We start from the raw sequence: 22,682 nt of genomic DNA, 5'->3' as shown, positions 1-22,682 counted from the left end.
TTTAACAGTTAATATAATGTAGAATTAAACGTGCTTCAGGTGAATGTTTTGCAAAAATTGTTAGTACATTATATCTTTTAAAATTTTATTAAAGCTCATACTGCCTAATTTTCAGAAGTAACGCTGAAATCCCTCAGAGGGTTTACCTTCTTTAGAAAAACACGGGGAAACACGGTCCCTTGGTACCCTAGTGATTTATCCTCCTTTTGTTTTCCTCTCCTTTACTCCTACTTTTTCCTTCCTTTTCCCCCGGACGTGGCTGCCAAATTTACAGGTGAGGGCTTTTCGTCCGTGTTCGATTCGTCCCTGTTGTTAAGAGACCACTAACGTGTTCGCAGTGCGTGGAGACCCGTGTTCTTGGAAAAGGGGTTCTGGTAGTTCAAGGGTATCTTGGTACTCCAACACACTGCTTTGGCCCGTGCTTCAGGCAAACGGGAGGTGCATATAGGCCTGTGTGCATTGCGGTGTCGCTGCTGTAGCGATCATTATTTCTCGTGAAGCGAACTGAAGTGGTGCCGATCTTTACAGTATAAATGTTTCGACACGAATTTGATACTTGCTTTTCTATGTATTCTTCTTCAACAGCTGTATGCACGAAAACACGCTGTGCGTGTAGAATCTGTTTTATTTAGCATTAATAAATGTTTTCCTTAGATGTTTACTAGAGTCTTATTTCCTGAACTCAGGATAATTCCAGAGTTCATGTCTAGATGAAACTACATGTATCAATCGGCTAGTCCCAAACATCATCTGTTGGCTAGGGCAAAGCTCAGGGACATTCACAGGGCACCTCTCTAAGGGTGATGGAGTCTGCTTCAGAAGTGGCTCGCAGGCGTTTAACTATTGGTAAGCATCGATGTGAGTAACGTATTGTGTCAGAACCAATCAGTTACTTGCATTCCCTTAGTTGGACTCCGTGGTGGGTGGTGCCGCTGGTAGTTGAAATGTTTGAAATTTTCTATTTCAGAAAATAACGACACGGTGTTGAGTTCCGCACACCATAGCAAAAAACAGCTGAACACCTTTAGCACAGTGTGAATATGCTCGTTATTTTGATATAGCATTGTTTAATTCCCCTGTACCTAATACACCGTTTAGTAAAATATCGTTATTTTTGATATATAAAGCTCTTTTTTCTGTTTTTGGAGAAGTAGCCTCAGTTCGAAAATTACTATCTGGTGACCTCTTAGTTTAGGTATCATCTGAAAACTAAGCAACTATTCTGTCAACATGTAAAACTATATATTAATTTTCAGTAAACGTAACACCTCGAAAGACTCGGAACACCTCTCGAGGTGTGATATCGAAATCCGAATTGATGACACAGAAGAAATGATTGTAGATGATTTGCGCGATGAACATGTTATCGCCGTAAAAATTTAGATTCCTCGGAATGTTCAACTTGTCCCTACGAAACATTTTATTCATCCTTTCTTTTATTCTTCTTTTCTCTACGTCGAAATTACCACAAGAAGTCAAGCTTGCCTGGTATAACTGTCAGGTTAGACCATAGGTGCGAATTCCTTTCACGTGTTTCCAATGTCAAATTCCTCTTGTCTTAGCACACCCATTTGTGCTCGTTACTCTGGTTGTGACCATGATGATACTTCCTGTGAGTTATCGCCCTTTTGCATCAATAGCAAGGGTTATTATGCTGCCTACGCCAGGAATTGTCCTAAATGGTCACAAAGAGATGCAGTCAGTTAACGTTATGCAAAATCTATCATTTAATAAAGTACGGCAAATGATTACCGCTAGAACTGTGCTATCCTGCTGCTGTAAAAGTAACCTATTGCTTGGTCACTACTCAAACTGATACCCCTTTCTCTTTAACATCTACCAAGCATCCTTCTCTTCCTTTTGAAGCAGCGAAACTCAATATTTCGATGCTCCAAATCCCAATGTTTCCATGCTCCATGCTGCAAATTAATCTACCTCATCTCCCTCTTCCCCTTCTCCACCTTCTAAAGCAGCTAAATCAGATCAATATGATAAATTTATGAAGAAACAACAGCGCAGGGATATAAAGTTTCAAACAATCCGTCAACGTCCTGGAAAAACTAAAAAGAAAAAGATCCCAAGTACCTCCACCATACCAATTCAGCTTCTGAAGTTTTGCAAAAACTCGAAGAGGACTACGAAGTGTCCATTTATCTCTCTGAAGATAATGAGAGCATTTTAAATAGCCCTCCGATAAATCAAGAGATCATGCAAACCTCACAAACCACAGCATAATGGCCATAACACATCTATCTTGGAATTGTAGTGGTATTCGCAATAAATTAACTGATATCAAAGAGATAGCCTCTCGATATCAACCTATATGCATATTATTTCAAGAAATACTCTTTAAACCATCTGACATGTTTGAATTGTATAATTACATGTGTTTCCGTAACGACTGTGATGATCGCAACTGACCACAGTGTGGTCCTGCAGTTTTAACTAGCCTTTTATTAGCATTCCATTGAGAACCTCATCATTCCTATTGCTATTCAGATTCATATCAATATCTTCATCACCATATGTTCCATTTATTTATCTCCGAATGACACCATTTCACAAACTGATCTGAATTACTTGATTAATCAGCTGCCTAAGCGTTACAACAAAGAGATTTTAATGGCGATAGTGTATTGTGGGGTAGTTCCGTCGAACAAAAAATTGAAAAACTAATTCAAGACCATGATCTTTGCTTGCTGAACCAAAGCGAAAAAACGTATTTCCATGAACCTGCGAGAACATTTCATTCCACTGACTTGGCCATCGGCCCGATATCTTGCCTTTTACTCAACTTTCTATTGACAATGATTTACATAACAGCGATCACTTTCCTCTCGATGTTTCACACTCTGTTAATGCACCCATTTTGTCTAGAACATGAGTATTTATATATCATCGCGGTAATTGGACACTGTTTACTCAGCATGCACAAATGACTGAGAGCATAGTAACCGGTACCATTATATATATTATTGTAGATTCGATTAAATCCTGCAATCATTCACGCTGGCGAAGCGAGTATACCTAAGACTTCTACCTCACTTCCTCGCCATCGTAAACCTTGGAGGAATGCGGAATGCACCACAGCTTATAAAGAGCAGAGACGCCTTTGGAGCATCTTCCACCGCTCCCCAACAACAACGAATTTTACGGCTTTTTAGCGAGCGAAAGCCTTAGCACGTAAGATTCGGCAAATTAATCAAAGAGAATCTTAGTCTCGGTATGTCTCATCCATTACATCAACTGCATCTCCCGGAAATCTGGCCGAGAGTTCAGCGAGCAAATGTAATCTATCGTAAATTCCATTTTCCTATCCTTGAAAAAAATGGTACCTTATATTCTGCTCCCGGTGACACATGTAATATACTCGGTGACATACTTGCTGCCATCTTTGTCGCAGATGGTTACAGTTTAACTTTTAAAAGGACTAAACACAGAGCTGAAGGTTAAGCTATTAACTTCAATGTTGGCCGAGCCTTACCGTATAACTGTACTTTAAATCTTCTGGAACTGCAAAAAGCACTATATAAAGCTGAAAACACCAGTCCCTGTTTCGATGGTATTACTTATCATATGCTCCGCCACTTAGACACGGCGTCATTGACGAATATTGTCTTACTCAATAGAATATGGATAGAACAATCGTACCCGTTTAGTTATTGGGAAGTTATTGTAATACCAATTTTATTCCTGAGATCCAGTTAGTTATTAGCCTATAGCATTAACCAGCTGTCTTGCAAAAACATTTGAGCGCATGGTTAACGCTCGCCTTGTGTATTACCTGGAAAAGAAGCGCCTAACACCGGACGTGCAGAGCGGCTTTCGAAAGGGAAGGTCAACTATCGATACCCTAGTTGAACTAGAATCACGAATTCGCAATGCTTTTGTCCGTCGTAATAATCTTGTCTCTATCTTTTTTGATATTGAGAAAGCATGTGACCGGACTTGACGTTACGGAATTCTCAAGGCTCTATTTGATATGTCTCCGGGGTCATTTGCCAATATTCATCAAAAATTTCTTGCTGAGTCGCTATTTTCGAGTAAAGTTCGTATCTATCTTTTCTGATCAATATATATTTAGGCCGAAGGTTGTGGCCAAAATATATGTCTAAAAATTTGTTTAATTTATGAATATGGTTGGTTTGTCTCATTTACTTGTCTACCACTACAGATTCAATTCTCAAATATATATGACAAATTTCTCTCAAGTTCTTTTAAAATTTGAAAACTGGTGTGCCAATTGGAAAATAGCAATTAATGCAAATAAATCATCACTACTCATTTTGAGAAAATCTCGCAAGAAAAAGATCATTAACAGCAATATTCTCCTCTTCAAGAAGGCTATCCCAGTTGTGACCGGGTTAATAGGGCAACCTAATGTTAATAGGGCAACCGTTAATGTTAACCGTGCTTGTGTTAATAGGGCAACCTACCTTGGGCTAATCCTCACTCATAACTTGAAGTGGAACGCCCACATTTCCAGCATCACTGCTAAGGCCGAGGGGGCGTTCTTTGCACTAAAACCCATCTTAAACCACACCTCAAAACTAGCCCTCAGGACCAAAAGGACTTTGTTTCTACAATGCATTAGGCCAATCTTGAGGTACGCTGCCCCGGCATGGAGTGCCCTTTCGAAATCCCAAAAGCGTAATCTAGAAACAGCCCAAAATAAAATGTTAAGGAGAATTACGGGAGCCCCCCGTAGGCTCAGAATGAGTGACATCAGAAAAGATCTGAACATAGACTCATTTGAGGAACACACGGTTAAACTCTGCATCTCTTTCTTCAATGATGCGCGTAAATGCACTACGTGTAACTACAACCAAATCTTTGACTTCGAGCTCATTAGGGAAAACAGCCTATACAGCCCGGCAACTGTTTTTTATCTATCAGACGCAGTTTTATCTAAAAGATTTAACTAGCAAATAATTTCAACTATCCCTTCTTCTCAAATCAAAGCCCCTGTCTGTGCACCAGTGAAGCCCGCAAGGGGGGAGGCGAGGCAGGCAGGTGACCGAGATTATCTCTCTGTAAACATACTGTAAATACCTGTATATATATCATTCTATCCTTATTGTACTCATTATCATGTCTTATATTGTCTTTACCCATTTGCTTGCTTTTTAAATTTTGTACACCCCTCTGATTGGAGCCACGGCTATGTACCATATCTACCACTGAGATGAATGAGTTGGGGCCAATGACGGGGCCGAAACTTAGATAAATAAGTCACATATGCATAGGCTTTTAAAAGAGAGGGTTATACCTCCAGGGGAGGCGAGGCAGTCTGCCACAAAAACCTCTTCTCTCTCTCTCTAAAATTTTTTTGCTTAATATCGCTATTTCATTTTAATTTTCACTCTGTAAATGTTACTGAATCCCAACTTTCACAAATCATTTGCTCTTCGGTGATTTATTATTTATTCCTACTCAGATGAACTAGTTAGAGCACCTGGCGGGACTGATGCTAAGATAACCACCACATATTAGTATGAGTATTTTTAAAATAGAATTTGGCTTCATGCGCACAACTGGTTCACTTTTTAAATAGTCTGCGCACACTATTCATAAAAAACCGTGTGGAGGCTTTCTAATGTAGGAGGTGATGGCTATCCCGACGGCAAATGTACTCTGACACACGTATACACACATGTACATGACACATGTATACATGCAGATATAGTACACACACACACACGCACGTAACCCCCCCCACATATATATATATATATATATATATATATATATATATATATATATATATATATATATATATATATATATATATATATATATATATTGCACTAGATAAAATCATATGTACATACATTTTAGTTATATTCATTTGTACGGATATAAATGCGTACAAAATGTATAATTATAAGATACATTATACTATCTACTGTAAAATATAATAATTTATAAGAATACATTTGTCTTGTAATCGTGTACTTAGATTATATGTAATTATAATTACTTGCAATCAAATTACATGTAATCATATATTATGATTACTTGTAATCACGATTACAAGTAACTGATTACAGTAATTGGTTATGTAATCACGATTACAATTGTAATCAAAATTATGAATGTTTGCAATCATGATTACAAGTAAGTGATTACTGTAATTGAGTATTGTAATCATGATTACAAGTAATTGATTACTTTAATTGGCAAATGCAATCGATTACATTTTTGCTCTACTGTGATGTAATCAAAAATTATTATTACTTGTAATCGTGATCACAAGTAATTGATTACATAGCCAAGGGCGCCAGCAGAATAATATAAAAGGGGGTACAACCCTCTAACAAACTCCCCTCCCCTCCCCCCGAAAAATTTTTTAAATATTCTGCTATTACATTTTGTTTTGTTATTACATATACTTTCATCTGTTCGTTTTTTCAAGATGCATTTCTTCATTGTTAGCAAGATATTTAAAAAAAAAAGTACGAATTTCTTGTACTTGCAAATTTTGCCCAGAGGCGATCGCGGTGGCATAGCTACTGACTTTGAAACACAAATAACTACAAACAGTAGTTTCGTATACTAACGTGCTTGTGCATGCTTAATATTGGTATTTATTGTGTTGATGAAGTTTTACAGTTGCGAGAAGTCAGTTTGTGTTATACACCTTTGTTAAAGTGGATAACTAATAGAAAATATAATATTATTTACATTTTATTAAATGAAATTTAAAAATATAGCTTAGATATCTGCCAAGTTTGTGAATGCTCAGTGTGCATAAGAAAAGAATCAAAGATGACTCAGAATTCATTGAAAAAGTTATAAACAGATTTGGACAGCAAACAAGACGATTACAATTCTTGCTTGATTAAACAATTTTTTAATTGTTACGTATCAATAATTACCTAATTATTTGTTTTTCCATAAAAATATGTTTAAGAAAAAAATTTTATAACAAAATTTTTCTGTATCTGCTTAATTGTTTAAAAGAAAGAGCCAGGGGGGTGCAAGTGCACCCCTTGCACCCCGCTGCCGGCGCCCTTGTACATAGCTGTGATCAATTACTGTAATGTGCGGCCAACTCTCAATGTACCCTTATGCAACTAAAACACTTACTCGTTGGATCTGGATCGTTATTCGTCTTCATTCTGATTCCTTAATTAATTTGCGGTTTCAATTCCTATGCTAATCAAATCAATCTAAGCCGTCAAACGTGATTAGGTAGAACAAACAATCTTAGCAGTTATTTATTATTGTTACTTTACAATTCTTACCCAGGGGTCCTACCATGAGCTACCGGGAATGGAATGAAGATTCCCGACTGGAAGGTGAAACTGGGAAAGTTTGGTTCCATGAACGTTCAATACCGCACCATGAACACTCCCTTGGAATCAGACATTCCACGATAACTCGCTCTCAGGCCGTGGCTAAAATTTAACCAATCATACAATTTACTTTAGATTTTCTTTTTGAGTTTGGCAGCGTTAGCATGAGTAAAACGAAACGAGCTTTTGCTATTTAGATAATATTTTTGACTACTAATTTTTCTTTTTTTTATAATGTTTTTTGTTTTCATTAGACTAAAAAAGCATGAACTGCGAAAACTTTGAAATATTCTTTAGTTTATTATACATATAGTTTTATTAATTAAAAACTGTCATATTTATCATGTATAATTCATAAAATAAAATCATTTTTTCATAATAAATATTTCTGATATATCCCTTAATACGTTTCATTATTTATTTTAAATATTTTAAAAAAAGTACAACTCTTAAAATAATGATCATATTTTAATGAATTAAGATTCAAAGTTTCATGCCTGAGAACTGTATGTAGACAGATTACCAATTATACAAGTTTTTAAATCAAAACTAATTGCCAGAAAGAATTCAAATTTTATCAGACGAAAAAATTAACGTTTACTTTGGTCTCTTTGAAATTAATTTAATTTCAGAAAAGTTCATTAGTTTTCAATAAAATTTGTAACAATATGAATGACTAAAGTTACTACTTTGCTTATTACTTTGGTTTATTTGTTACATTATTAAAATGACTGTTTTTACTGATGGTTAAACAAATATGTACACAAGAAATTAACTTATAGAACTGAGTAAAAATTTTTTCGTGATTTCTAAAATCATTTTACGAATGAAATACTTAAAAATTATAGTTCAGGGAACTACTTCCACAGCTTTTATAGTATATATTTTAATGGAAGAATGAGAATAAAAAATTTTAAAATGAGTAAAAGAAGAAATAAATACAAATTTCATAAATATTTTTTGAAACGTTTTTATTCTTTTTTGTATTTCTTATTATAAATAAATTGTTTACTTTATAATGCATCATGCATGTAACAAATTCTTTTAAATGTGCTGCCATTGGTGTATAGTATAAAGAACTATCGTTCGAAAGGAAGTTAAATACTGTTGAATTAAAAGTTCATCGAAAGAAAATTAAAAAAAGAAATGATTGGAACTTCAAAAAAAGGTATTGGCCAAGTAATATATCCCAGGTAATAATAACATTGAAATAGTAACAATTATCATATGGGTCATTTTCACAAAAACAGTCATTTTCATGTCCCCAGTATATTTTATGTTTGTTTTACAGCTTACGAAAAAAAAAATTCAGAGAAAGTGTCCTTCAGAATGCAAGCTAACAAAAGAATAAAAATAAAATTAAAAATTTTTATTTTTTATTTATTTTAGGTAATTAAAATATACCAATATGTCATTCCCTCACTTGTCCCCACTGCTGATTTAAAAAAAGAAAAAAATTGTTTCTGAAATAAATTTTTTTTTTTTAGAAATTCGTGTTTTTTATTTCAGAATACTGAAATATAGAATTCAGAAAATCAATTTTAAATTTAATTTCTGATAAAAATATTAACACAGCACTATTTTAAACTTTGTCCCCAGTGTTTCGCGTCATTCCCTCACAACAATGTTCTTATGACCTGCAATCTTCTTAGAATAAAAATATTTTAATAAAAACTTCAGAAGTTAACAACTGGCATCATAGAACAAAATTGCAGTATGTTTCCATCTTCAACTTAAAGAAGCTTTGCTGTGGAATAAATTTGAATGAATCAAACCAGGTAAATTTTTTTACATTCGTCATTCCCTCATGTCATTTTTTAGAGTAAAATAAAATACAACTTCATCGAGAAAGTGGATAATTATATGTTTCCTTCTTGTATGAATATAATTGTATGTGATTGACTTCAGAAATTAATTAGGCCTAACTGTTATTTTTAAATTTTATTGAATTCGCCATTCCCTCACTAGTGTATAAAGTGAGGGAATGATGCTAAAGTGAGGGAATGATTCAAGATGAGTATATTATTAATTTTTTTTTTGTTCAATCGTGCCAGCCAATTTTATTTCCCAAACCTGTAAAAACTATTAAATATATAAGACTAAATTATAATAAATATTAGATATACTTAGTATGTTATTATTTTCAAACTTAAGGTAGATGTAACTTAGATAAAAACATGTATTAAAATAAAATATCATTCCCTCACTATTAAAAGAATAAGTAAACTCCTCCCAAAAACTAGTTATAACTGAAAAAGTTTTACTACCAGCCTTTCCTCTTTACCGTCTCGCTTTCACCCTTTTTTTCCTTTTTTTTGCACTTTGAATGTCTGTTATCTGTTGTTTAACCCTTTCGCGCCGACTGTCACAAATACGTGACAGCATAAAACCATATCAATCAGGGTAAAAATATCAAACTGGTAATCAAAGTATTTCTTTAGCAGTTTATTTGAGGGCGGAGTTATAATTAATTGATTTATTTAATTCACCATTACTTTGTGCAAAATAAAACTATTTAGTTATACCTTGAATTAACATTGATTATATATATGATTAAACTAACAATAATTAAAGTAAAAGCAAAGTAAGTCTGTCAAATTAGAAGCGACTACATTTAATTTACCGTTTTTTATTTAATTACAATTTGATTCTGATTTTGTACGAATGCTTTTCTGAATCACCCGTCCCCAAGGGGTTAATGACCTTTTCACTTTCCACTTTTTATGAACTGATCTTTAAAACTTTATATTCTAGGAAAATTAACGCCTACTTTCTACAAGATGGTTTATTTACACGAAAATCTTACCTTTACCAGAGATGCCAACTGCTCCGGACACGCCAAAATGATTAAAAGAACGGTAAATAACTATAAGGTAATTTTTGGAAATATTTGCTTAATTTTGATAACTTTTTAAAAGGTATAGCGGGATAAAAGTACTATAACGTGGTGAATTATATAAGTCTACGAATTATTTAGAAATAGTTGTGGCTAAAAGTGTACTAAATTGAATCTATTAAACCAAGAATAACAATTAATAAACTACCACTTTAAAATATATATTCTGTCCGGAGCTAGTTGACATCTATGTTTTATACTGGTTAACTTTTTTAATTCAGAATGAACTAACTTATTCATAAATCATCAGGATTGGCTTCTTCATAGAAATCATCTTTCAAACGGCGAGATGTTTACTTCAAACTAAAGTACAGCGGACTCTCAACTCACTCCCAGGCACCTTCCGGTTTTCCTTCGCATACAATTTCATCTTCTCAGCATGCGGGAGTAAAGGAGACGGAAAAGAGAAAAGGTTGGTAGTAAAACCATTTCAGTTATAATTAGATTTCAGGCGGAGTTTACTTATTCTTTTTTTAAACTATTCATCAATATCTACTTTATCTTCGAAAAGAAGCAGTTTTATATACATGGTGAAATGATAAAAGAAATCTTGATAGTTACAGACATTTTATTTTTCAGACATTTGAAGTAAATGTCTTTGGTACCAGTTTTTGCTGTTTTCCGTCTTGCCATATAAGGGCTTTCAGGCATGATGGCTCTATCAGATCTGTACATAACTTTGCACATTATAATTCTCAACATCTTTAATTTTACCTTGACTCAGGGGACTTCCCCCGTACTCCATTCTCTCCTCCCTAGCCTAAAGCCAAACGTCTTAGTCGCCCAAGGGCAAACATTATGCGATGAAAAAGTCAGATGCCCGCTTTGCGGGCAGGCACTTTGAACAATTATATATCTAGTCTAGTCTTGTCAGCATGATGGCAAGTTGCCATTTTTTCATAACTTTATGTCTCCTCCCCTCAGTGTATCCATTCTTCATGATGAACGGGAAAAGGGCCTATTTCGGCTTAAGATGCCTAGATCTCGGACACCGAACGACATTAAAGGTTCGGGAATCCTTCCCATCCCATATTAAGAAATATTTTCAGTCTAAGCCTGACTCTAAGTTTAAACTTATATCAACCAGAGCTTCTGCTACTGTTATAGTTTGGTTTTTGCTGTTTTAATTTATGGTTTATTTTAAACTAACAATTAATATAATTTGGAATATTGTGACATTATCACTAATAATTTAAAGAAAATAATGATATATAATTAGATCGTATAGTATTACATGATCCAGCTGGGTACATCAGTAAAACTAATTTAATCGTCAGATAAGGTCGAATATTCAAGCGTGAAGGATGTTTGGTTGATGGTGGTTGTGGTTGCGGTGGCGAGCACAGAGCAACTTATAGAAAATGTACTAAAGCCGTGCAGTCCAAAACTAACAGATTTATAAATAATAGAAATGACAATAGACCAAATTACAGAAATGACTGTAATCGATTTACCCATCAGAGGTACATCCGTCCTCTGGATCAACCTACTTATGCCCAAGTGGCAAGAAGCAATGTTGATTTACCCCTTGATGACATAATATCCCTAATCACCGATAAACGTCTAGAAAATACTTTTCAAAAAGTTGCTCGACTTATCGAAATTTTAAAGAATAAATTCGGTAATATAATTGAACTGGTTGATAAACTAGAAAACGTTGATAGCACTGTAGATTAATTTTAAATTCCTTTCTCAAAATTAGTCCTCTCTAATAATAATAAGTGAACAACTACTTTTTTAGTAAATTAAAAAACCTTCCTTGTATCATGGATTGCCAATGGCTTCCGTGGTAAAATTAACGAACTTAAACGTTGTTTCAAACAAAACTCTCCTGACATTATACAAATCCAGGAGATCAAACTTGTCACTACTCACTTTTTTAAAATACCTAATTATCTATTTTTTCACACCAAGTCACATAGATAACATACACAAGCTTCTGGTGGAACATGAAAAGAAATATTAATCATATATTACTTGATTACCTCAACTTGAATTATATTGAAGCTACCACCCTTTGCTGAATTACTGCTGCTCATTTTGAATCAAATTACTAATACAATTACTAACATTTACTAATCACTAACTACTTTTGTGTTAACTATTATTAAAAGGAAAATTCCTACCGACTAATGACTTCATTTGTTTGTTTATGTTATTACTTGTCTGTGTTATCCCTGTTTTGTGCTGTCCTTCCTATCTTCTTTTCCCACAATATTATTTAACTACCTGAAATTAAGTTTACTAGCCCAAATAATTTTAATATCAAAGGTCTTTGATTCAGTTTGTATTAATATCATTTACGGAGGAGGCTTTTTTGGTCAAGTACTCCGGTGCACCAATTAGTTGTTTCTACAGTTTCCGCGAACACTTGATTCCTTCATATGGCATATACAGTAAATCGAATAGATCATAGTAAGTGTTTATGGTCACTCTAGTCGATAGCTCTAAGTTTATTTCGTAAATAAGAAGAACACTGGCTTGCAATGGACTGTATATCTCTTTATTTTAAAAGCTCACGGACTACGTCCGCCATTTATGAACTTCTCAAGGTATATAAATCTTTCACAAAAAAGGGTGGCGTGGCAGTCGCACATGCGCGAACATGCCGCCCGGCATTGCAATGTTTCAACATTCAATTAATATGTAATTTAACAAAGCACAATTTGCATTATTTAAAAAATCTTTACAAAGCATTTAGATGATAATTAGTAACATTGATACAAATAAGAAAAACCAAATTAATGATACTTTACACTGCAACCGATCTTCTCATACAACAAATAATCAATTCAAAATAAAATTAAACATAAGAATATTTTTATGATACAGGTAACAAACATATTTTAGAAATAGACCTCTTGAGGGTCCCGTGCTGGGTTTTCACTTTTACAACTCTGATTTTCTTATCAGTGCCGTAAAACACTTTAATTATTCTGCCCATTAACCATTTATTAGCTGGTAAATTATCCTCAATAATTAAGACTAAACTACCGATTTTGACATTGTCCTTTTCGAATCTCCACTTGCCACGTTGCTGCAGTTCACTTAAGTAGCTTCGTTGCCACTTTCTCCAAATTAATTGTACTAATTTGGTTATTCTTTGCCACCTGGATAACCTATTTTCTTTTAAATTTGTCAAGTCCGGTTCAATTATGGCGTTCATTGTTCTCCCTATCAGGAAATGCGCAGGAGTTAAAACTTCTAAGTCGGTTTCATCCGCGGATAGTGGAGTTATCGGTCTACTATTCAAAATGCTTTCAATTTGAGTGGCTATAGTATGCAATTCTTCGTAAGTTAAAGAGGCATTACCTACAGCTCTTTTAAAATGGTATTTAAACGACTTAATTGCTGCCTCCCAGAGACCACCAAAGTTGGGGGCTCTAGGCGGGATAAAACTCCACTCTATGCCTTCAGCGGATAGATAGTTAGCCAATTTTTCATCAGGATTTTTGAATAAATTTAAACATTTTTTTAACTCCTTGTTAGCGCCAACGAAATTCGTCGTGTTGTCTGAAAACAGTTTGGCACATTTGCCTCTACGCGCGATGAATCTCTTCAACGTGGCAATTAGAGACTCGGATGTCAAATCAGAAACTATCTCTATATGCACTGCTTTAGATACAAAACATATGAATAAGCAAATATACACCTTTAGAGAAATTGCTTTTCTTTGATGTTTACATTTAATGAAAAACGGACCAGTTAGGTCAACACCAGAGCAATTGAATGCGAAATCTGGCACAACTCTTTCTCTAGGTAGATTTCCCATTATTTGCGTCGCAGCAATGGGTTTATTTTTAACACAAACAACACAATTATGAGTAATTCTTCTACATAGAGAACGGCCACACAAGGGCCAAAATTTTTCTCTTACACAGTTTAATAAACCATTTGGACCAATATGCAAATATTTAAGATGATATGTCGAAATAATAACAGAAGTTAAAGGACTATTTTTAGGGAGTATTGCAGGGTGTTTTTTAAGAAAATTCAATTCAGTGTTACCTAATCGTCCTCCAACTCTTTAAACTTCATTTGAATCTAAAAGAGGGTTCAAATTTCTTATCTTACTCGTAGGAGACACCTTCCCGTGCAGTTTGAGACTCCGAATTTCTGATCCAAATTCCTCGTTCTGTATTACTCTCAACAGGAACTGCTCGGAGGCGTTGATCTCCTCATTGCTCAGAGGTCCTGAAGCTCCTTCAGTAGGATTTCTGCAATTCTTAGAAAACCTAAAAATATAACTTAATACGCGCACTATAGTAAAATAATTATTACTCAAGCCAATTAGTTCATGCACAAAATTTTTGGATGTTAATGTAAAGGCTTTTAAGGGACCTTCAATGTCTAAGCTTGAAGGCTTTTTAAGTTCACTTTGGAAGACACTCAGTTCTTGCGATACAGGAAAGTTTTGGTTAGGATACTCATTGTCATAAAGGAAATTAGGGCCTTTCCACCATAAATTAGTCTCTAAAAGATTCACAGGGTCCGATCCTCGGGATATCAAGTCCGCGGGATTCATCTCGGATGGCACATGATTCCATTGGGACTTTAGCGTCAGTTCTTGTATAAGTGCAATTCTATCTTTCACGAATGTCTTAAGACTCGTTGGCTCCTTTTGAATCCATGCTAGCACAATCATGGAATCAGACCAAAGGTAAACTTTGTCTGTTTGCAATTTTAATGCGGAAAGTATCTTTTTCATTAACTTGGACAACAAGACTGCAGCACAAAGTTCCAGTCTGGGGATACTTAGGGCTTTAAGTGGGGCAACTCTAGATTTGCTAGCAACTAATTTCACAATTATGTCACCTGCAGAGTTGAAAGATTTGCAATAAACGACCGCTCCATAGCAACTCTCCGATGCATCAGCAAATCCATGAAATTCGATTGTTTTAGACTGTTCTATTGTAATGCACCTATCAACTTTAATGCTGTTCACACCTTTCAACGTGGAAATAAATTCGCTCCACTCCTGAGATTCTGCAGCAGGAAGTGGATCACCCCAGTCAATGTTCAATTTCCACAATTTCTGCATAAATATTTTGGCCTTGGCTATGACAGGGCCGGCTATCCCTAGGGGGTCAAAAAGTTTTGCTATGGTGGACAGAACTGACCGCTTGGTAAAGGTGTTGTTCTCATCCACTGATATTTTGAAGGTATAGCAGTCCTCTGATGGTCGCCAAATGACTCCTAAAGTTTTTGTTTCATCGGCGCTCGAAAAGTCATAATCGTTTTTACTTGGTGAAAGTTCCGGATGGCTAGCAGACCATTTATGTAGACTCATACCGGCTTTATCGAGAATTGAAATCAGTTGCCGCCGTGTTTCCTTCGCTTCATCCAGAGAGGGTGCTGAATACAACACATCATCCATATAGAAGTTGTCACGTAGAAGAGGAGCTGCCAAAGGAAAATTTATGCCCTCGTCAAGAGATAGCTGATTCAAACACCTTGTTGCTAAAAAACTAGCACTCACGGTGCCGTACGTGATAGTTCTCAATTCATAAGCTTTTGTTGGGCCATTCTCATGATCCTTCCAGAGGATTCTTTGAAGACAATGCTGCTTAGGGTTCACCAAAATCATTCTGTACATCATCTTTATATCCGCTTGAAACGCGTATGTGTGCCTTCGAAAGCTAGTCATTATGCTAAATAAGTCTTCCTGTATCACCCCACCATTATACTGGATAGCGTTAAATGAGGTAGCATAATGCGTCAAGCTAGAAGCGTTGAATACTACGCGAAGCTTCGTAGTACTCTTCTCGGGACGATACACGCCATGGTGTGGCATATAATAGGAACTTTCCGGTTCTCCTTCATCTTTAACTTCACTCATGTGACCAAGCCTCTCGTATTCAGCAAGAAAGTTTTTGTAAAGTCTCAAATGTTCTTGGTCCTTTGATAACCGATACCACAGAGAATTCAGCCGTTTAAGAGCAATATCCCTTGACTCACCTAAACACGAGGGTTCTTCCTTAAGGGGTATAGTTACTACGTATCTACCTTCTTTATTACGGAAATGTGTTTGCTCAAAATGTTCCTCGCAAAAGGTCGTTTCTTTACTTTTCGTTAACCCTACGTCTAAATTTTCAACTGCCCAAAAACTCTTTAATGTTTTGTTTAAATCATCCTCTAAAATTAATCCGCAATGCACATTGGTTGTACGCGAATCAATTAAACTACCACTCGCTACGTATCCGAAAACGGTATTTTGTAGAATTAATTTTGATTCGTGTAAATATATTTGTCCCGACCGCAATAATTCATAGAATATCTCCGCGCCTAACAATACGTCAATTTTATCAGGAATGAAAAAGGTTTCGTCAGCTAATCTAACATTAACAGGAACCTTAACTGCTGTGTTAAAGAAATTTCGACGGCGTAAAATCAATTATTTTTTCAACTACTAAAAAGGTTAATTCCTTTTCAAAACTCTTATCTTTATTTGAAATCGAAGTCCTAACACACCTATTTATATTCATCGTTGAATCATTCAAACAAGAAATTTGTGTGTTCATTTTTTCGTAAGGCAAATTTAGATTTTGTAAACAATTGCGATTAATCAAACATGATTGGGAGCCTGAATCTAGCAAGCACCTAACTTCCTGCCATAAGGAATTTTTATCCTTAATAAAACACTTAGCCGTACTCAAAAGAACAGTTTTTGTGTTTAATTTATTTTTTTCATAACTGGTGGCGACTACAGACATATTTCCATTAGCGCCGTCTTGAGAGGAGGTGGAAGGGGGGATGGAATATTCAAAACTCAACTGTGATTCTTGGTTAACAATAGCGGGTGATTTATTATTTCTGTTTACTCTTGGAAAGTGGATCATTTTATTATGAGGTTTACCGCAAAAGCAATCCTTAAATTTGCACGTTTGAACGGAACATTTGGCGGATAAGCATTTAAAACATAATTTATTACTCTTGACTACTTCTAATCTTTCATTAATGGACATATTTTTAAAAACACATATACAAGGCATGCTCATTAGATTTACAAATGACACATTTAGGATAATTTATTTCGGATAAAAACACATTAGAAATATTTTTATTAGAACGGAAGTCTCGATTCCTTTGGGAATGATAATTTATATCTTGTTTTGATTTAACCTTGGAAGAAAGATAAATATCGCACTCTCTTCCTAGCTCTTGTGGTTTGAAAAATGATTCTCCCTGCCTTACTGCAATATGAGTCATTAATTCTCGGTCAAGTAGACCAAACATCTTATCCGAAATAATTAACTCGCATAATGTTTTAAAATCGCTAACCTTGCGTAATTGGCAATAGTATTCGAATGCTGCACTCAATCGTGAAGCAAACTGAAGATAACTTTCATGAGGCATTTTTTGCATTTTATTAAAATTATTAATACATTCTCGAGGTGTTGGTTGAAATTCCTTCAACACGATTTCTTTAAGTTTATCGTAATCTGCTAATTCTTGTTCACTTATATAAATCATTAAATTTTTCGCTTTTTCACCTAACAAATTTAGCAGTATTTCGGATTTTAATTCTTCGGGCACATTTTTCGTTTTAAACGCTTTCTCGAGGGATTGGAAAAACAAATTAAATGCTTCAGGTTTAGAGGGAACGGATATGGTAAGGGTTTTTATACTTTTTATTAAATCTTCGAGACGGTGCGGCGGCTCTGGCTCGCTAATAGTTTCCGATTTCGAAGAATTGTGCGATTCTTTTCGCGCATTAGATAATTCAATTTCTTTCTCTAACTGAGCGAGTTTAATTTTTTCTAACTCTATTTTTGTTTGGTTATCTTTCTCTAACTGAGCTAATTTAGTTTTTTCTAACTCATAATTGTTTTTCTTTTCCTCAAGAATATTATTAATCAAACTCTGAACGAAATCACTATCGTTTTTATAAATCTCACTATTTTCAATTAGCTTCTTTATATCAATAACTCTTGCCCCTTCTTCAACTTTTAAACTTAACTCGTCTGCGACGACTTTTAATTCGTCTTTTTTTAGTTTATTAAGGGACATTTTTTAAACACACTAAAATAACTCAATGTAAATAGACAAACTGAATAACTCAAGGTAAATTTTGCACAATGAATGAAACAAGGGAAATTGCTCTTACCTCAGAATTTCGGCTTCTTTTTTATTGTCACTCACTAATATAAATTCCATTGTTAAATAACACGAGCATCGTACACATAGTTCGTTTCGGTATGCACTTTAAATGATTTCCATAAATCACTAATTCGCTTCCGGGTGACTGGACCACATGTTTATGATCACTCTAGTCGATAGCTCTAAGTTTATTTCGTAAATAAGAAGAACACTGGTTTGCAATGGACTGTATATCTCTTTATTTTAAAAGCTCACGGACTACGTCCGCCATTTATGAAGTTCTCAAGGTATATAAATCTTTCACAAAAAAGGGTGGCGCGGCAGTCGCACATGCGCGAACAGTAAGAAAATTTCAAAAGTGTGGTATCTGACTTTAATTTTGCAATTGGTAAAGTGGGCAATTTTTTCAAAATTTACTTTCTTATCAATAATTTAATTTCAAAAGCAAACCACTATAAGAAAAGTTCCGAGATAGCGGGGAAAGTTGACAGTTCCTCTTGCCATATAATAAATTGCCCAACGATAGTTACCTTTCCCTTTTAATCAAATTAATTTTTTTGCCAAATTACGTAACATTTATAGATAAATAGGTATTTGACTTTAATTGTATGGAACTCTTTGTTTAAACCAAAATGAGTAATAATTATTTTGCTTTTGAAATTGAGTTATTGATAAAAAGTAAATTTTAAAGACTGGCCACTTTTCAAAAAAGTGTGCACGACGGAAAAACCTTAATTCTTCTCATCAATTAAAGATTACAAATTAGTCTCTGCATACCTTTTTTAAACATTATCTGCCGTAAGGCTTAGACTTAATGTGGTGTTCAAGGCCCTTCAGACACATTTCCCTGAATTATTTTGAAAACACAACGTGAAACTATAATCTTCATTCCGGCATGGAATCAGTTTCAATTTTTAAAAATATTAATCCAAGATAAACTCAATATCTTTGAGGATACTTTAGAAAAACCCTTTCCTTCAAATGAATTTCTTAGAAATGAGCTTGAAGATGTGAACACCGAAAAAATTTACGATAAATAAGCAATAGTACTAGCTTAAAAATCACTGGCGGCATCTGTAGCAGAAGGGTTAAGAATCACCAAGAGAATAAAGTTATTCAGGTATTTTCAATTTACAACGGAATAATTACTACCTTGATTCATGGAAGAATACAAAGTTTATTTTATTTCCGACGCTAGGAAAGGACCCGAGACTCCCCGAAAACCTTACTCAATCAGCCTACTTCCAACTCTAGGAAAATTTTTCGAGCGAATAATCTTCAACAGACTTGAACAAATTATAAATTCTTTATGAAACGAACCATACGGTATTGGAAGTATTTGTCAACTACCAAACAATTAACTAGACTTATTGACTTCATAAATAGCGGGATTTACAAAAAAGAATTACAGCTCTACGAATGCTCAAAGTGTCCAAGGCATTTGATCATGTCAAGCATAAAGCTCTCATTAGACAAATGATTCATCAGAAGCTTTGTTTTGATATCTTTAAAAATCATCAATTCACACCTGTAAAAGAATCAGACATAAGTAAGACATAATGGACAACTCTCAACTAAAAAAAATATAATTTCTGGCGGAAATCTAATTCCTTTTAAGGAATCATATAGGGACATATAGGGACCAATACTTTAACTCATATAAGCGACTTCCCCGATGCAGATTATAGCACTAGCTACCAAATTGCATTTAATGCTGAGGATACTGAAATTGCATTAATGCAGATCATTCTGTGAAGAAATTCGCATTCTCTCTGAATTTACAAGTACTCTGATATGCCTCTAATTGAAAACTGGTGTGCAACCTTAAATGTAGCCATAATTACTGACAAAGCGAAATTAAAGATCGAAACAAAAAAATAAGAGTTGTAAGATCATTAAAGAAAATGTATACCTTTTTAAACCTAACATTCCAACAATGCACCATGCTGAATTGATACCCAGATATTAAAAAAAAAAGTCACTAACAAAGGTTACATTTAACAGTACTAGTCAAATATCAGCTTGCCTGGTAGCGACTGACAAGAATTATTATAAAACACACAATGAGAAAACGTAATTTTCCTTGTTTTACCTCAGAAAATATAAAGATGACATCAAATGAGTTATAAAATGTTCTAGAATAATTTATTTTGCTGTGAATAAACAAAGCATTATGTTTTTTGTTTAGACGTTTAAGAACTTTTATTGAAATCGATACCGTTTCGTAACTTTAAACAGAAAAGAAGAGAAACGTACAAGGTCGAAGAAATTAAAATTCTGAACTTCAAAAAAAAAAAAGTTATTAATGCTTAAAAATTCTTTCAATTTCATAATCCATTTATTAATGTCTTTATTCAAAATATTTATTTGTTCGAATTATAGCACCTTAGTTTTGAATATTTATGAGCAAGTGTAATAATTCCCTTATTATGTGTCCGAAGATGTCTTTTACAGGGTTCCCGCGGTCCTTGAAAAATTTAAGAAGTGGTAGCAAATTTAGGGTGGAGCTACAATATACTTATTTATTTTAATATACTTTTTTATCGTAAAGTGCTGAAATTTTCGTGCATATACATATTTTTTAGAAAAAAACTTTTAGTGGTGGCTACACAGAAATAAAAATGTCAAAATTTCTTTTATTTTTATTACCACTTTTTAAAATTCTCAAGGACCGTGGGAACCCTGTTTTAGTAATTAGCCTAGAAGGTTTTTGTTTCCTAGATATAATGTATAAAAAAATTTGCTATCATGTATAAAAAAATTTATTAAATTTAGGCATCTCGATTGATAAACTACTGTTTTTTTTCCCTATAAAACGTAATAATTTAAATGCTAGTATATGTTTTCTTTTACTTAATAGTAAAAGTTAAAAACAAAATTAGAAAACAATAATGAAATGTTGATTACAAGCATTGAGATATTTTTCCAACTTTAAATTGTTATTTTTTAATTTTATAAGAAAATGTCTGAATACTGTATTTTTGAAGAGAAATAATTTGTTAGCAGTGTATAGTTTGACAGCCATTATCTTACTTACTTACTTTATTTACAAAAATTGGGCACCTGGGCCACTTAGCGGCCCCTATCCCATACATCTAGAAATTTACAGAAAATTTATAGTAATAACATTTTGAATTTAGCAGTCGATGTGGTAGCTAATAGAAAAACAAGCACTTTACTTGAGTAAATATAACATTTGAATATCTGATTCATCGAATCTAAGTTGATATATATAAATATAAACATAATTTGACATATATATATACATAAGTTGACATAAATAAATAATAACATAAATTGATACATATTTCACTAATTAAATTTCTATATTTTAACTAGCACATATTTAATTGTGACATACATTGAAGTTCATTCGAATACATTGTGGTAACCATAAAAAAAATTAAGCCGTTTGCTTGTGAAATAATAAAACAATGAAATTTAATATGACAAATTGACTTAACACTAGAAATATTGATTGTAGACTTAAATTAAAAATAAAGATAAAACATGATTTGATATGTACAGTAATTGATTTTTGAAAAATGAAAGGCATAATTGATGAATATAGATAAATCATACCTTGATACATGATGAAATAACATATTTGGAGAAAATGCAGTGAATATATTTTATCAGAGAAGTATTGCTCATTAAATACAATAGAATTTTCAAAAGAATTTAACATGCAAAGTTGATATATATGTATGCATAAATTGGCTATATTATCAGAAAATAATTCTTAATGTAATTTAATTTAACTTAAGTAAAAGTCTGATGTGAAAAGTTCAGTGAATTTAACTTGAGAGTCTTGAAAATAAAAGTAGAACTCACTGGGATCGAGATGTTTCCCCGATGATCCCCCGCAGAAGACGGAGCACTTCTTCATTTTTGAGCAATTCCTGTAATTCTTTGATTAATGACACTAATCGATGAGCAAGTTTAGGCGTCGAATATGATGTTGTTCGAGGGCTCCTTCTGCTGGGACGGGTCTCGCACCCAGTATAGTTGGCTGTGTGGCTTTTGTAACAATTACAGCATTTTGGAGGTGTAGTTCTGTCTTTGTTGCATTCATGTGACCTGTGGTTTTCAGCACATTTTACACACCTTGCAGGTGCATTGCAGTGGCTTTGTGTATGTCCATAATTTTGGCAGTTGTAACATTGTATAGGTCCTCGACCTCCTCGAAATCGTTCGATTTTGATCGGGATCTGCTGTATGTTGTTGACTTCGAATATTCTTTGGTGATTCGCCGTTGATGTTAGGATTATGAGAAAAAGTGGAAGGAGCCGACAGGCCTCTCCCATTCTTTTCTTAAACTGCACAATTTTAAAGGTTTTAATACTGTTTTTCTGTAATTCTGTATTGATGGCATCTGTATCAAAGTC

General features: G+C 34.1%; 1 protein-coding gene across 1 annotated transcript; it reads right to left on the bottom strand.

The window, feature by feature from the left end:
* Window positions 1–379: 379 nt before the first annotated feature.
* Window positions 380–18,204, bottom strand: LOC147809361 (uncharacterized). Its single transcript, XM_087162788.1, has 8 exons — window positions 17,476–18,204; window positions 14,476–16,303; window positions 14,269–14,397; window positions 13,053–13,806; window positions 10,756–10,861; window positions 2,086–2,158; window positions 1,936–1,973; window positions 380–619 (listed from the first exon to the last, which is right to left on the bottom strand). Exons 1-8 carry the CDS (start codon window positions 18,202–18,204, stop codon window positions 380–382), a joined length of 3,897 nt encoding a protein of 1,298 aa, XP_087018914.1.
* Window positions 18,205–22,682: the final 4,478 nt, after the last annotated feature.

The sequence above is a fragment of the Parasteatoda tepidariorum genome, chromosome 5 (genome assembly GCF_982258835.1).
Source record: "Parasteatoda tepidariorum strain Cologne lab strain chromosome 5, Ptep-v5.0, whole genome shotgun sequence".
Classification (NCBI taxonomy): domain Eukaryota; kingdom Metazoa; phylum Arthropoda; class Arachnida; order Araneae; family Theridiidae; genus Parasteatoda; species Parasteatoda tepidariorum.
This window is presented reverse-complemented; position numbering and strand designations above follow the sequence as displayed.